Consider the following 15,873-nt stretch of genomic DNA (forward strand, 5'->3'; position numbering starts at 1 on the left):
ATACATTTTAAGATATGGATAATAACAAATTTATTTATATATATAAAGAGATTAATTATTTTCAATTTTATAATAATAAAATGTTCATGGAGATCTTACATTTCTTCCTGATTCAGATCTCTTTCAGATTTTATAAACTTCTCTTTTACTAACGCAACTTTATTTTCAAACATTTTCTTTAACATCTTTGCTTACATGAACTATGATTTGTTCTACATGATTTACAAGCCTACGTTGCTATTTGTTAGTACACTCAACTGACTACACAAATTTGTGTCATTCTCTTAATAGAAGCTCATATACATTGCTGTTGTTATCCCCATTTATGCGCTTCAACATTTCAAAGCTTTTTCGGTTTCCCAGGAAGTCGATGCGCTTATACAACATGTAACCAAGTTCTTCCGTTGTCTCACTACAATATACGGATCGGAGCTTCTCAGCATGCCTCGAGTCGGTGTGAATTGCAACCTCTATTTCATGGTCCGACATATTCTCCTACAGATAAAAGGTAATATTTGATCAGTGGACAGACTCACAATTTTAGAACCCATATTTTTTTTTGTTTTTTGATTTTGGATCAGCTAGAGAATCCCTCCAGACAATAAGAAAGAATTAACCTTCCTATAGGCGGTGATAATTAACCCCTTTCATATTTTGAAGACCAAGCCACCAAGGTAGCCAAAAAAATTATGCTATGAAAGATCAAATGGAGAACATTCAGGAAATGGAGGCCAAAGATGATTTGGAACATAGGATTATATGAAGAAAATGGCCTTGCAGCTTGCAAGGAGCAGCAACAAATCAACAACATTCCATCACGCCAATGCCATTATGTGGCTGACACCTAGGATGGGGTTTGAAGGGTCTGGTTGCACACAATGACGCAACCTTACTATTGGTAATGATAACACTAACAAAGAGGTTGTTTTCGTTTTGACCCTTGGTAGCAAATATCATGTAAAATTTCACACAAGATTTAAAGAGTCATTTTACTTGTCTTTTACAATCTGAAACCAAAGAACTATAAATCTTCCGCCCCATCGAAATAAGGGACACTGCAGGAGCACATATCATAAAACAGAAATAAATGAGTAGGATTTCTGTGGACTATAAAACTCAAGGGGTGCGAGGCCAAGCAATAATGGATTACCAAATTATTATCAATAATAAAATTAAATTAAACTACCAAATAAATTGACCCATATGTATTAATGATCAACTATCAAGCTGTTCTTTTGACAATATGAATAATTGTCAATTGATGATAACTAAGCAATAATACTTACCTGGTAGAAGACATAAATAAATTCCAGGATTTGCAGGCAAGTAAATCCTGTATCACTAAAATATGTTCTTGAGCAAGGCCCCAGCTCAGAAAATCGATCAACTGGATACAGAATTGTGAGGAAATGGTTTTTAAAAACCTGTGCATTTTTCTCACTGCAAATTTCAGCAGGAACAAATGAGACAGCTAATAAGAGTAAATAAACACAAATCCTGACTAAAAGTACTATAACCACAAAGAAAACTACTTCGATACCGAAATGTTTTTTTAACATTCAAAACCGGTATTTACAACTCACATACACTTGGTATAGACCTATGGTTTTGTCCAAGAAAAGCCATATAGCAAATCAACAAGCATCTAGTAAACTTATATATTATCAATGGAAGATCAACATGTATCATGTATGATATGCGTATGAGCGTATGCATCTAGAAATGACAATGGGTTGCGCCGGCCCATGTCACAGACTGGGCTAGCAGGCCCCATTACTAAATTTGAAATTTTTCAAAAAAATCTGCATAAAAATCATGCATCCTGCTACGTTGCCGATCGGGTTCATGTCATGTTGTGCACAAATTATGATTTGGATTCCACAACCCGCACAAGACCCCCTCCTCATACATCGGCTGCGCCCAATGCATGGCGGCCAGCCCAGCCCACTGCTAAGTAGCAATAAATGGAAGTGCTCAAGCAGACAAGTTAAAAGAACCTTTCTGTTAGAGGTCGTAGTAAGTTTGAGAATGAAGCTTCAGATTCAGCACAATCCCCTTTAACAGAAATGGCTTGTTGGTCGGTCTCAAAGTCATTTCTGGAAATAGCAGAGTCTGCATACACAGCAGCCCTGGAAGTTGGCTCAGAGACAGTCCAGCAGACTGAGTCTAGAAGGCTGCTGGGATTAATAGGACGCAAGGGTATTTGACATAACTGCAACAAGAAAAAAGGTCTCCTCAGAACTCAAAGTATATTATTGGCATATTAATCCAAGAAATTTGTGGAAGAACCATAAAGATTTTATTCCAACAATACTGCAAAAAGATCTCTTCAAATTTTCTTATTGTCCATAATTGTTTCAATGTCAAATAAAAATCTCAAATAAATGCCTGAAGAAGTAAAGGTGCAGAAAAAGAAATCCTAGTTGAGACCATTTTTCAGATATAGCTTTTCTAAAGAAGCCACTCTTCTTAAATTAGGTTATAGGAAACCACCCTTCATAAAAATCTTCCTTTCAATTCACTAAAAACCTAGCCAAAATGATATAGAACAGATGAGCAATGTACAAGTGCGTAAGAGGATGAATTTTTCAGGCATAAACAGAAGTCTACACCAGAAGCCAGAATATATCACTTGACGAAACTTTCATGCTGATTTTATGCACATTTATGAGAAAAGTGAGTAATTAAAGAGAAGATAACAGTTCAGAGAACTATCATCAATAGAAGGCAACTATATGCAAAATCTGAAATCCTCGGCATATCCAAGGTTGAGAGTTGAAAAACACAGGGAGGCTTTCCTGAGATCGAGACAATATATGAACCCTTTCCTAATAAAACACCACACCATAAAAGCTGCTTCACAATTTCTCCTTGTAGCTCCAGATCCCAAAAGGCATACCTGCAATAGCTCTCATATAGTAAAGGAGAAAAGACACCCATGACTCCTACAGCAAACCAAACTTCTTCCTCCGAAGGTAACAAGCCATGAGACAATATAGAGCAAGGGAGATACCAAAGTTTTTCACCTAAAATAGAAGTTTTGCTTTACCTGAAAAGTTTAAAGTGAGAGATAGTGTGGTGGGAAGGAGACAAGCCTTTATGTACCGCCTTACCGTGATATCTAAAAATCTTTTGGACATTATTTATCCAATTAAACTTCTTGTAGAATGTACACTTATTAATTAACATAATTGAGATACACAATAATATATTTGTTTGATTTACTTTTAATTCTTAGATTATGTTTTAAGAAATAATTTATCCAAATTAGTTTAGCTTACAGACACAATCTATAACAAAAGAATTCTATCAATTTTATTAGTGTGAGTAGGTATGAATGCATGACCATTCTCGATAGAGCCCAACAATTATAGGAGTAATTCTTTGGTTTCAGGTCGTAATGGATTATAGTAAAATAATTCATCAAATCATGCATTCTTCTTATATATGAGAAGTAGCTGATAATATTACTTTTATGTGTCAAGCCGACACAACCTTTTTGTTTTTACAAGGGCATGATAGTGTACATTCAACTCCCAAAAGCTCGCTAAGTGGGAGCCACTAAATGGTATTGGGGTAATGGAGCATTAAATAAAGTTGTTGGGTATGTACAAATACAAATTGCAAAGGGATTAAAAGTAATATTTTTTGGACAATTTGTTCTGTTACCATCCTCAAAAATCTTTTATTCCTATATGCCGTGTACTTCATTTGGCTAAACTAAACTCCAATGAAGTTTGACATTCAAAAAGGTGAGATGATCAGACGAATGCTTTTGATCCTAGACAAATTTAATTAGGGAAAGTAAGCATAATGTTTGGTTTGTGCTCCCTTGCTGCATCAAGTGACTTCAAATTTCAAAATCCCTCCTCCATCTGAGTAGAAACAATAAGTAAATTTATTTGAATCACCCCAGCCTATCTGCTTCCTGAACTCAAAACTCTAATATATGCATTATGCACACATCACGCTATCGCAGGTACAGGTTATGAATAAACAAATGCAAACACCATAAGAAAAATAAGTTTGAGCAAATAACATCAGACAATTACTTCAAGAAAGTATAAACCTGCATACGTAGGGCACGACGATTTCTAACACCACATTTTGCAAGATTAGCAGTGTACAGCCTTTCCTTATGGCTTGCACTACTCGTTTTTGAAATGGAAGTATGCTCTTGGACCTTTTCCTTCATAATTTCCTACAAGCAGGGAAACTGTAAGAAAAAAATACACAAGTTGACTGGAAATTTAGCTCAGTCACATAGGATATGACATCATACATTAACAAGAAGTAACTTAATAACATAGATATATGTTTTTCCCTATAAGAGACTTAAATTGACACTCAAAGTCCGACGTGGATCTTTGGCATACAGGAATAATGCATGGATTCTCCCATAGTCTTCCACCTACCTAAACACATACAATGCCCTAACCATCACTCCCTACACCACCTCAGCAATGATAACGCCACCATTTAACCAACATCAGTTCTACTGCCACCACTATCGTTCACCCGATACCACCACAGACCCATCTCAAAAAGCTTGACTAAAACTGAGCTGCCTCTCACTCTGATCAACTACCAGAGGCCCACGACCATAGCCACCCAGGTCTAAGACAGAGACACAAGAAACAGAGCTATATCAAAGTCAGGACATGGTGAGTTGGTGGCGTTGACTAAAACCTTCAAATGAGCCACTAAAACTGCTGTCTACAGTCTACTATTGGAATTGTAAGAAACCGATCATTTCTGACTAAACGCTGTGCAAATTCAGAACACATTATGCAGATGACAAAAAAGGAGAAATGAACGTAATTGTTGGGAGTTTCATTGGCAGTGGTGCACCAAAGATCTACCATAGACTGGCAAATGGCAATTACAAGAAAATACCTACATCCAAATTGTTGTCTGGTATGAATATGACCTTCATAGTTGTAGCATCAAATTTTGAACTCTTCTATTCATTATTCTTATAGCAGCTTTAGCTGAGGATACGTAGTCAAACAACCATATTTATAGTGCTAATGAGCTAATGATTAAGTCATTGCTACATTTCATTACAATCCTATTCCTGCTAAAATTTTCAGAGGACGTCGTCACATCTCACATGTTCACGAACCCCTTTGCTTCGTCAAACTAACAGACCTAGGGTGGACAGAATTCGATTCACCTTGTCAACAACAAACTAAAGATGAATAGTTTTCCATGATGTACACCCCTATTAGAAGGCAACACAATACATATAAAATAAAGTGACGGACAATTTGACCTGGCATCTAAAAAAATTTGTTTGCAAGGTCATAACATACCTGCCCAGAAGTTAGATGTTGAAAATTTTCCAGCATCGCTCCAACCTGTCTGGCCAGATCAGCAGAAATTCCAACAAACCGTTGCATAGATCTTTCTTTAGATGTCTTCAAAACCCATATGGGCTGTCACATGTGAAACAGAGCTAATTCAGCAAAGAAATGTGATCCAAATTTCAAGGAATGTGCAATGCATACAGTATAGCACCATCCAAGCAGTCAAATCAGTCACAAATAACCTTATTTCTGCATAGTCTAAGAATGTTTAACAATTCGGTTAAATACATACACTAACAATGTTATCACTATGACCCAGATATGTTTGAATGGATGAGCCCTCACACACAACGTAACTTGCACCACAACCAACAAACCATTGATCAACAAGCATGGCACCTTCTCGAGCAGCCACATCAACCACCTAGAACATAAAAACAAAAATTCATCAACATCAGCCAGAACATATTAGCTCTTACGGATGAATGAGAGAAGCATATATCAGGGTTCAAGATAGATATATATGATGCCAGTAGAAAATAATTCCGAAATAAGAAGCAAAATAAGATGAAGAGTATCACAACTGCAAACTCAATGGTGATGCAAGATTAACAGCATATTATGGTCAACAATATGGCTTGCATTCTTTATTTTCTTTTTGTGGAGTGGGTGTTCATGCACAAAATGCATTCTCAAAAGTATGTTCCATATATGTTCCAAGTCTTCAAGAATTATTAAAAGAAGAAAACTCTTATTTTAGGACCCCATAAGATCCTTTTGCAAACTGCTGCAGCCTGCAGATCACTTTCAGCTCTTTTTTGTTTGAGAGAAGGTTTAAAACGTTGATAGAGGTGTTTATTCGGGTCATCGGGTTGATTTTGGTCAGGTGTTTTGGGTCCGTTCAAAATTGGGTCTTGTGTTCACATTGATTTTCATTATTTTAAATTCATTTTGCAGTTGGGTCAAGTCGGGTTCGTTACAAGGTCGGGTAAATATCAAGTCATCGGGTCTCAAGATGCAGACATGCAATTGCAAGTTATTCACCTTTCCTTCCTTAAATTGCATCGAGTGTTTGAGCAGTTTATAATAAGGCGGGCCAAAAATAACAGAAAGGAAGAGATGGGATTTATAGGAACACATGACAATTGATTGGAATGAATAGAGACGGAGAATCTATGTGGGTTATCACTGGAATTGCATTTCTAAGTTGTTGATTAGTATAAGAGATAGGGTCGAATAAAGAAAAATCTTTACGCCACAATCTCTCACAGTCAACTCCGTATTGTTGGGATTCAAGCTTTTTGGCATTGTTGTATTGTAAGAGGTGGATAGCTTTCAGGTCTTTCCAGGATTTTTAATATGAATCAGACATAAAATAATCCTTATATTGCTTGACCTGATTAAGGTTTTTAAACCAAATGACATATCTTTGATTGTAAAAGTAAGTCCACTTTGTAAATTTTAACAAGGTGAAGGGCCTAAGAGAGGAATTCACCAATGATCACAATTTACAAGTGAAAGATAGAATATCAATCACGCTTTTACGTCATTAAATTCTAAAATCAAACATCAAAATTGTCTTCTAATTTTAGTTGTGTTTTATCTATAATATTTTGTAAAAAAAATATTTGAAGATGAAAAACTGTCTTAATGAAATTTGAATGCTTTCAAAAACTGACAAAAAACAACATGTATATTAGCCTATGGAAAAATTTTGAAACAAAAATCCAATATACCATCTAGCATTTCATAACAATTTCATATTAATGAAACAATATTATACTACTTAGTATCTTAGCCATACACTATTAGGCAAACAGATAGATTAGCATAATATTTTACAATAAAAAACGACATAGAAATTGATTTAAATATTCCATATATAATGGAGTTTGAGAAGAACCATGTTGCTCAATTATAGCAAAATGACCAAAAGTATTGTTCAATGTGGAGAAACCTTCTTTCCTTGTCTGGTTCTATGTACGCTTTATTCTTTCTTTTAGTTACCAAAAGGATAAGGTTATAGATGGTGTTTTCTACCAAGGGTCATTCGAAAACAATCTCCTAACTACCAATAAAAAGGGTAAGGATGCGTGCATCCGACCACCTGAAACCCACCTCGGTGGAGTATTGAAATACCAAAAGGATTAAAATGATCAATACCATGTTCTCCCTTAGGTTTCTAAACCTCATACTTTGTGGGTATGAGTTACCGCTAAAATCATAATGAACAATAGGTTTGGGTGCTTAGAAATACACACTCAAATAAAACCACCCGTGGAATATGAATATAAGTAAAGCAATAAACTCTAGGTAATTTGTAATAGCAAGAAAAGCTTTACAGAATCATGAATCAACTTCGACATTAGTGACAGAACTAAATCAGATCAAAGTTCAATTGCAAAACTACCTTCAAAGGCCAAACCATGAAAAAATATGGGTGTTTATGTTTGATACATGGCCGAGCAAGTAATAATGATGGGCTTTAAGCAGTTTTCTCAAAATTATAGTAGCATCAAAACGATCAGGGGTTATAATGCTATCTACTCATAGTGCAATGACTACTCTCCTTGCAAAATTAGGCCAAAAGGCCTTAGCCAAGAAGTCATTAAAGGAACTTCAAATGTAGTGTCATAGCCTAAAGTTATACCCACTATCAAAGTTCATGTAAGTTAAATATCCAAGACTCCGATCTGACCCATGTACATCAGTTACAGATAACAAAGGAGGAGAATACCTTTGTACGCAGTTCGGCAGATATATCCAAATCAACGTATATAGACTGCCCAAATAGAGATTGATTGTTTACTTCAAAGTTTTCTCTATTATGCCATTGCCTTTGTCCTCCACTCTCTTCGATTTGATTTTGATTCTGCTTCAATTTTCTTGGCCTAAAAGTATCATGAGCTGCAGTTCCATTTACCAGCCGATCATCCACAGGAATGTTGATCTGTGCAACACTCCGAATTGTATATGGTAATTCACTTAACTTCTCTGAAAAAAATAACAGCAACCATGTCTTAGTCATGCATCTATAATTTGAGAGATTACATCAGTCCATATTAAGACGAAAATGGATGCATTAAGAATTCATCTGCACTTCCTACCAACCGAATCATAACCAAAGACAACAAAATCACTAGTAAGTTGTAACATTTCCCTGTTACATTGTATACGTATTAAGAATCCAATCCAGTCCACTACTCTATTATGTCCATGAATACAGAAGAATCACATCCACATTCAACCTTAGAAAAAGGTGAAAAAACAAGGTTTAGAAACCATTTTAACCCCAGATATTTGTTTTGACTTGCCTTTTACCAACAATAAGGTACAATTAATACAGCAGTCAGACTCAGCACATGCTGCACAGATAAGATTAACATTCCCAAATTTATATAACCTTAAGTTTTATTATCTCAAAGAAATAAATTACATTATTGTCATAGGACTATCTTAGAACTACCAAAACATAATCAGTGTGTTTACACAATTGGGAAACAACTACCAAAACATAATCAGTGTGTTTGGAACTATCAAAACATGAGGCATCCTCATATTCTTGTATATATAAACAAGGGGAGAGAAGAAAGGAAATCATGCTTTGTATTGATAATCAGTGTGTTTACACATTTGGGAGCCTTGAGCAACTCTGACAGCTCAACTATTTTACATAAAAAAATTAATCCTTCTTACTTGCTACTATCTCAATGCCTATTATTACATCTACTGCTATCCAACATTCCATAATAGAAACCCATTGTAAAATTGCCCAAACCATCTCCTCGGCAGCCCAATAAGTATTCCATTGTCACGGTGACTGTCCAGTCCATTACACAATGATTCAGTGAACATAATTCAATTCCCTGTCCCTCATTTCCTCAATTATTCTTTAAAAAGAAAATAAAATATTGAACAACATAATCTAAGATACAAGGTGAGGAGAGCAAGCAGTGGTACTGCCGTACTGGTAGGTTAGTACTTAGTAGATAATGGAGAAAAAATGAGGTTCATCTATTGAGAAATCACACAGTTGATGATGAATAAAGATAACGGTGATAACAAACATAATGATGACGAATTAAGATAATGATGATGAGAATTGTGTCTTGTCTCAAATGGAGCAATTACTACCTTTCCAATGCAAGGTCCTGGGATAGAATCTCACTTAGCCCTCCCCTTCCCTCAGTCTACCTTGTAATACAAAAAAAAAATAAAGATGATGAATGAAAAAGATGATGATAATGAATGGCAGATTGCTGAGGTTTCATCAAGAGGTTATTTTTGGCTGGAAGTTAATAGCAGAGTATGTTAAGTTTTTTTCTGTTTTTCTTTTAAAATTATATTTTAATTTTCCTTTTTTGAAAAATAACCTTGTTTACAGGTTACTCAAAAGGTGGGATCATCGTAGGAAAATGGGTGAAAAGTGAAATTATTCTGGACAACTTTTCTTGTTTTCATTAGCCCTTGATTCAATAAATCATCACAGTCATTTAAATTTAGCCAATTGTAATCTAAAACCAAAGAATTATTAATATTTTGCTCCATTGAGAATAGACTGATAAATACATCACTAGGTCCCATAACATTAACCAAACACAACTCATGGCAATGGAATATTTAATCCTTCCTCTCCAACCAAAGCATTCTCGTAAAACCATCCAGCCACAATAATATATATGCCTCTTTCGCCTTCTAAAATGCGTACATCCTATCCATTAATGACCTAGAAGAACGAACAAGCAACTTAATGAATCCCTATGAGCCAGACGCTCTCTTCCAAAGAAACATCGCTGCATTAATGAAGAAACATAAAAATTAGGAATCCGCTCACCAACAAAGGCAAATGGTGAACATGCGAAAGGACATAGCCGAGTGGTATAGGGATTTTATGAAAAAGAATGTCCTGAAAGCCTGCTATCAGCTTTTCATCCTACAACCCCAAAATAAACCTAAAACAACTCACCTTACCAATTACCAAAATCAATCAACAAAATTATATAGGAAAGATTATGGTCCAGATTTTGTGTAAATACCATTTGAACGTGATTCCAAATCTTACTACATAGCATCTAGACTCGACTCTTTGTCAAGAGCCCCATGAGCAAATGATGCAAGCTGGGAGGCTCAAAATTTTTTTATATATCTATTAAACAATAAATTTACTGGTGGATGTCACTAATACGAGATAATTTTACTTTCTTAAATTGATTCTGTTATTGCAAGATATTTGTGTAATATTATTTTTAACTAGTTGCTGGATATGGACATATTTGATCAGTTATTTGCTTCTTGCAAATATTCTAGTGGTAATTTGCTTTTTATTTTTAAAAATAATTATTTATTTTGGGCTACAAACTGGTGCACTAGTGGGTATTTGGATAATTTTTTTTTCTAATTTGAATCAACAAATATGAGTAAATGGGTAATGGAAATTGTTAATTTTTCTCGGTTAATTGGGATAATGATGCAAATTCGTGCTCTGAATTATAGAGAATAGTATATCTTCGATCGTTACTTACAAAAAATGGGGCATGTTGGGGTCTATGATAACATGTTCCCTTATGCTCCCCTAACAGCTTCTCAGGTCTAAGGTTCTCATTTAATCCCCTCATATTATGGATGATAAGATGTTCAATGCTAAAACATACATCTACAATGTTGGAACACAGGTGACGCCACTAAAGAAAACAAAACTATCAACAGTAACTTAAATGCTATAACACGATGCAGGAACATTAGCTATAAAACAGAAGGAATAAAGGTAACAAATTGGTAGAAGACAAAGCTCTTACCATTTTTGGTGACACTATCAATAAACCATCCAAGAGTAACAACAAAAAGTCCATTTCTGGAACCACATTTGAGAAAACGCTGTAATTTATTTCCACCGAGACTGTGAAAATATTGTCAAGAGACTACAAAACCAAAACAGTTTTTAGATATCATATGCAAATTTCTGCTGAATGCTGAAGTAAATGATAAGCATTATTTACTATTAAAAAAATGACCTCTTTTGTAAATGTAAAATGGAAAGTATTGGAAAATAGAACAAAAGGATATCTGGACAACCAAGTGGGTGCACTTAGGATGTAAATTGGGGCTATATGTTCCCCCTAATTTCTCAGTGGCTTCCATAACTTTCTTCCTTGATTCTGGAAACAAAAATCAGGCAAACGTGATAATAATGTGTGTAATTTCTTTAGAAATTTTGAATAACAATATATTAAATACAGAGAAACATTGAGTTTAAGGAAAAGTAATGGACAGCCATTTATATTCCAAAAACAGTTGAGGAAGGGTGGGAGAAGAAAGTAGTGACCTTGTGAAAGTCCAGAGACGCAGATGACAAGGCCGGCAAAAGGAGCAATTACACAAGAATTAACCTCATCAGCAGCCATCAAAACTTACAAGAAGATCTTCTATACTGACTACTAGTAATCATTAATCAATTGATCAACACTTAGAAATTTGATTCATTTCAAAATCTTAAAAAGGCAAACAGCAAACTTCTCTCCGGAACCAATACATTGATCAGGCCCGTCGGGTCGAGGGCGCAGAAGACACCCTACTTAAATATAAACATGCTGCAAGGCATAAAACAAGCCAACATTATAATTAGTTTAGTAGGATGTAAATGGAAGAGCAAGATAAATACTCCCTCTATTTTTATATGTTTTTCTCAATTAGAATCTTTGAATTTCAGTGTCAAACTTTGACTATAAATTCTTATCAATATATATCAAAAAACATATTCATGTGAGATCTTGATAGATCCGTCTCATATGTATAATTTTTAAATATCAACTTTTTAGAAGCACAATTAAATTTATTTAACTTTTAAGTTTGCATTGAGATTCGCGAAAAAAAAGTGAATGAGAAGAACAAACAAATCAAAGGGAATAATACCCTTGGTTTGATATTTTATTTTATATTTATGTGAATTAGAAATGGCATGTGGTTAAAATTTTGCGGGTTTCGCACCGCATTGGTTCCAGTTAGGACGAGCATTAATATGAATTTAGTGGTTGGGTGGATATCAGTACGAAAAGTCTTATTATGCATACCCAACCGCCTCTATTCAATGTCTGCCATTCACTCCCCGTACCTCGTCTTCTCCATACCTTCAATAACATACTTTATAACGCAGATTTGCAGAACATATAATATGGGCACATATAACATTGATATGGTATGAGGCATATATAACATGTACATGAAGCAAATTTGAGGCAAGTCTAGGGTGGAATATAATTGCGGTGAGCAGCGGGTGGTGGTTGTTTTGGATGCATACTCACGTAGGCAAATATGGATATAAAAAATTTACTCGTCATGTGTAACACTCTTAAATTTCCAATCACTTAACAAGAGAAAATTCGAGTGTTATGGTATAAAAAAGTAAAATTAAGGAATAAACCTAATAAATAAGGTTTCAAAATAGATCTGTAAATTTCGGCAACATCTTCCTTAAAAATTGAGGATGTGATAACATGGAAAATGCAATAGATAAATCAAACTAATTTAAGGTATCATTGCCTTGGAATAATATACCACAATGGGATAATTTATCAAGAAGGCTCTTTAGATTTCATGCAAATAATGGATCGTGATTCCGATAACAACGCTTGAGTTTGAAAACGGCTCAAAACAATTTAGAAACAATACACATAAACCATGTAGGGTAATTATAGATAATACAAAAGAGATCGCAAAGCCTTATACCAAATACACATACAACTCAAAGTTAACAAAAATATGCTTTAAGCAACATAATTAAAAGATAAGTGCATAATACATCCTACGCTTCGCACTCATCAATTCTCCCAATGCAATGCAAAAGAAGCTCCAATACATTGCATTTCAACGTAAGACCACATGTCAAATTCATCGTATTAAGACCATCATAAAGAAATACCTAAAAAACAAAAGAAAAAATTACAAACATGAACAAGTCAATAATCAACAATTCATGAGAGTAAGGTCACAATTTTAGATTATTAAGGCAAAAGGGCTACACTAGAATAAAGGTGTTACTCGTTTGCCTAACGATCTTCTCTTTCCTCCATGGTTTGTTTTCATATCTTCTAACCATTTGGATACATTCATGGGTAAAGTGCTACATACAACCACTTATAGTTACTCTTTACTTCTTAATATCATTCCTTTATTTCCAACCTTAACTAAAATTCATGGCGGAGAGTAAGTCTTAACAATTCTTTTTTTTTTTTCTTGATTTGGGTAAAGTGCTACATACAACCACTTATAGTTACTCTTTACTCCTCAACATCATTCCTTTATTTACAACCTTAACTAAAATTCATGGCAGAGTGTAAGTCTTAACAATTCTTATTTTCTTGATTCCACAACTCCTCTTCAAGGCCAAGTCACCCAAGGGTGTTATCGGATAACTCAACATCAATGGTGAAGTGTGGATTCATGGAGCTTATCCAATTTAAAATATATGTGACTAGAAGCCACCTATTGGACTTTACAATGCCCGCATTCTAACACCTTGATCGGTGACAGTATACATAGATGACCCATGCCTCCGAAAGCTAAATCAATTGAAGTACCAATCCAATGGAGTAACGCTAAGACCAAGTGCGGCGGCGACCATGTTTACACCCAATGAATAAGTATGATCATACCCCCGACCTCGTACAACAAGCATATATGGATGATCCATGTCTCCGAGAACTAAACTAAATAGGGTATCAATCTAGTTGAGGCACGATAACTAAACAATTCAAATACTTAATCAATAAGGGCCTCACTCTCGTTCCAACCAACGTAATCAATTGCCTCATCTATAAGGGAATCATTCTCATACGAACACTTAATCCAAAGCTTCATCCTCAAGGAAATAAATTACATTCTCTACCATTTTTAACATATGAGTCTAAATTGAAGGGTCATAATCAATAGTTACTTCTATGTTTTTCTCAATGATAATTCATAGTTAAAATACTATACATGTATTCAAATAAATCGATAAATCGATAAATATATAAAAGCAAAATGTATGTAAAGGGTTAGTTACTACGTCTACATACATATAATCGCAAAAGCATGCCAAAAGTCACAACAATTACCAAAGCGAGGTTCTACTTTCCTCTTACAAACTAGGCACCTATTATTTAAAGTATGACTAATAAGCCACTTAATCACACTAAGAGCTACTTAACGTTACGTAAAGCTACCCTTGAATCATTTACAAGTTCCATATAATAAATCATGCATTCAAGTAGCCAACAACGCATATATATGCTCACCTTTAAACTAACATTTTAAAACTAAATTCACAACCTTAGGTTACCTATTTAGACCAAACAAGCTTCTCAATCAATTCGATAACTACATATATTATGAAGAAAGGGTTTCTTTATAAACAAATTAGAATTGTGATGATTCAACTTGAAATAATTATATGATTCCCGTGACATGAATGCTATCATATATAGAATCAGTAATTATATTAGTAATAATCATAGCTCCAAGAATCATAACAACTATCATAATCTTATTAACAACTATTTTCCCTAAGCAATCTTACTCATAACAACTCTAAACAACTTTAACAACCACAAACACCCATACTTAATACTTCCTCCGCTTTTTTTTACTTGCACCCAAACCCAATTTAGCATTGTTCATCATTCTATGTTATTTTAAATTTAGGGCTATTATACAAGAAAAAAAAAAGTACTCACTATAATTTCACATTACCAAAATACACCACAATTTCACAACAATAATAACCCCAATCCGAGCATGTAAAATGTTATCTAAGTATCACAACATTACCAAAATACACCTCATTAGAACACACAACAATTATTTTCATCCCTAAACAAACCCTAGCGCTTACATATTTTTAGAAAATAAATTTAACTTTACCCATAAAAAATTTCAATGTATTATTATACTCAGAATTAACAAAGATGAACTTAGATTACAAAGAAAAACCAGAAACAAGAATGAGGAATAAATTGCTCGCAAAAATAATAATTTGAGAGTGTTGGAGAGAGATGGTGGTTACCACTACTGTGGCTGTCGTGGCTGCACACGAGGGGGAGGAAGAAGTGGCTGGCTGAGCGTGTGAGGAGAAGCGCTTACAATGCGGCTGACCTGTTGGTGGTGGAAGAGTGGCCAGCTGCCACTGTTGATGGTGGTTGTTACTTGTGACCTGTTGGTTCAAGTTTCACGTGAAAACGGGAAGCTGGAGACTGGAGGTTTTTATTATTTTAAATTCTTAATTTTTAAATTAAATGATGCAGTATAATTTTGTGAGGGAAATTGAGAATATTAATCTTAGATAATTAAAATTTTGAAAAATTTATATTTACAAGTCCGAATTTTTAAGTCGTTGTATTTTAAAAGTTTGATTTTTTTATTTAATTGGAATTTTTGTGTAATTTTTTTCTAAGAGTCTTATTGAATTTTTTTATCGACTATATCAAATTATGTTATTTTAAAAATTTTTACAAATCTAACTACAACTAATTATTGTCTTTTTGAAATATTTTATACAAAAAGAAAATAAAAATAGTTTTGAATTTAAAAA

The 15,873-nt window shown here is 34.4% G+C and overlaps 1 protein-coding gene across 3 annotated transcripts; it reads right to left on the minus strand.

The window, feature by feature from the left end:
• Positions 1-40: 40 nt before the first annotated feature.
• LOC130802150 (uncharacterized) lies at positions 41-15,582 on the minus strand. 3 transcript variants are annotated; one of them, XM_057666071.1, is made up of 12 exons: positions 15,349-15,581; positions 12,377-12,433; positions 11,632-11,896; positions 11,372-11,464; positions 11,105-11,206; positions 8,047-8,303; positions 5,602-5,733; positions 5,316-5,438; positions 4,070-4,201; positions 1,998-2,212; positions 1,287-1,440; positions 44-495 (listed from the first exon to the last, which is right to left on the minus strand). In XM_057666071.1, the coding sequence occupies exons 3-12, from the start codon at positions 11,708-11,710 to the stop codon at positions 277-279; spliced, it is 1,506 nt and encodes a 501-aa protein (XP_057522054.1). In that variant the 5' UTR covers positions 11,711-11,896; positions 12,377-12,433; positions 15,349-15,581; the 3' UTR covers positions 44-276. The 3 variants fall into 3 exon arrangements, with proteins under 3 accessions (XP_057522062.1, XP_057522054.1, XP_057522047.1); XM_057666079.1 differs by lacking the exon at positions 12,377-12,433 and having other exon boundaries at positions 41-495; positions 5,608-5,733; positions 15,349-15,582; XM_057666064.1 differs by lacking the exon at positions 12,377-12,433.
• Positions 15,583-15,873: the final 291 nt, after the last annotated feature.

Source organism: Amaranthus tricolor, chromosome 2 (genome assembly GCF_026212465.1).
Source record: "Amaranthus tricolor cultivar Red isolate AtriRed21 chromosome 2, ASM2621246v1, whole genome shotgun sequence".
NCBI lineage: Eukaryota > Viridiplantae > Streptophyta > Magnoliopsida > Caryophyllales > Amaranthaceae > Amaranthus > Amaranthus tricolor.

Coding starts and splice junctions, on each gene's coding strand:
- LOC130802150 (XM_057666064.1), bottom strand. CDS start 11,710: ATGGCTGCTGATGAGGTTAATTCTTGTGTAATTGCTCCTTTTGCCGGC. Junction 8,304..11,104: donor TGATAGTGTCACCAAAAATG/GTAAGAGCTTTG, acceptor TATTTTTTTCAG/AGAAGTTAAGTGAATTACCA. Junction 4,202..5,315: donor AACATCTAACTTCTGGGCAG/GTATGTTATGAC, acceptor CCCTGCTTGTAG/GAAATTATGAAGGAAAAGGT.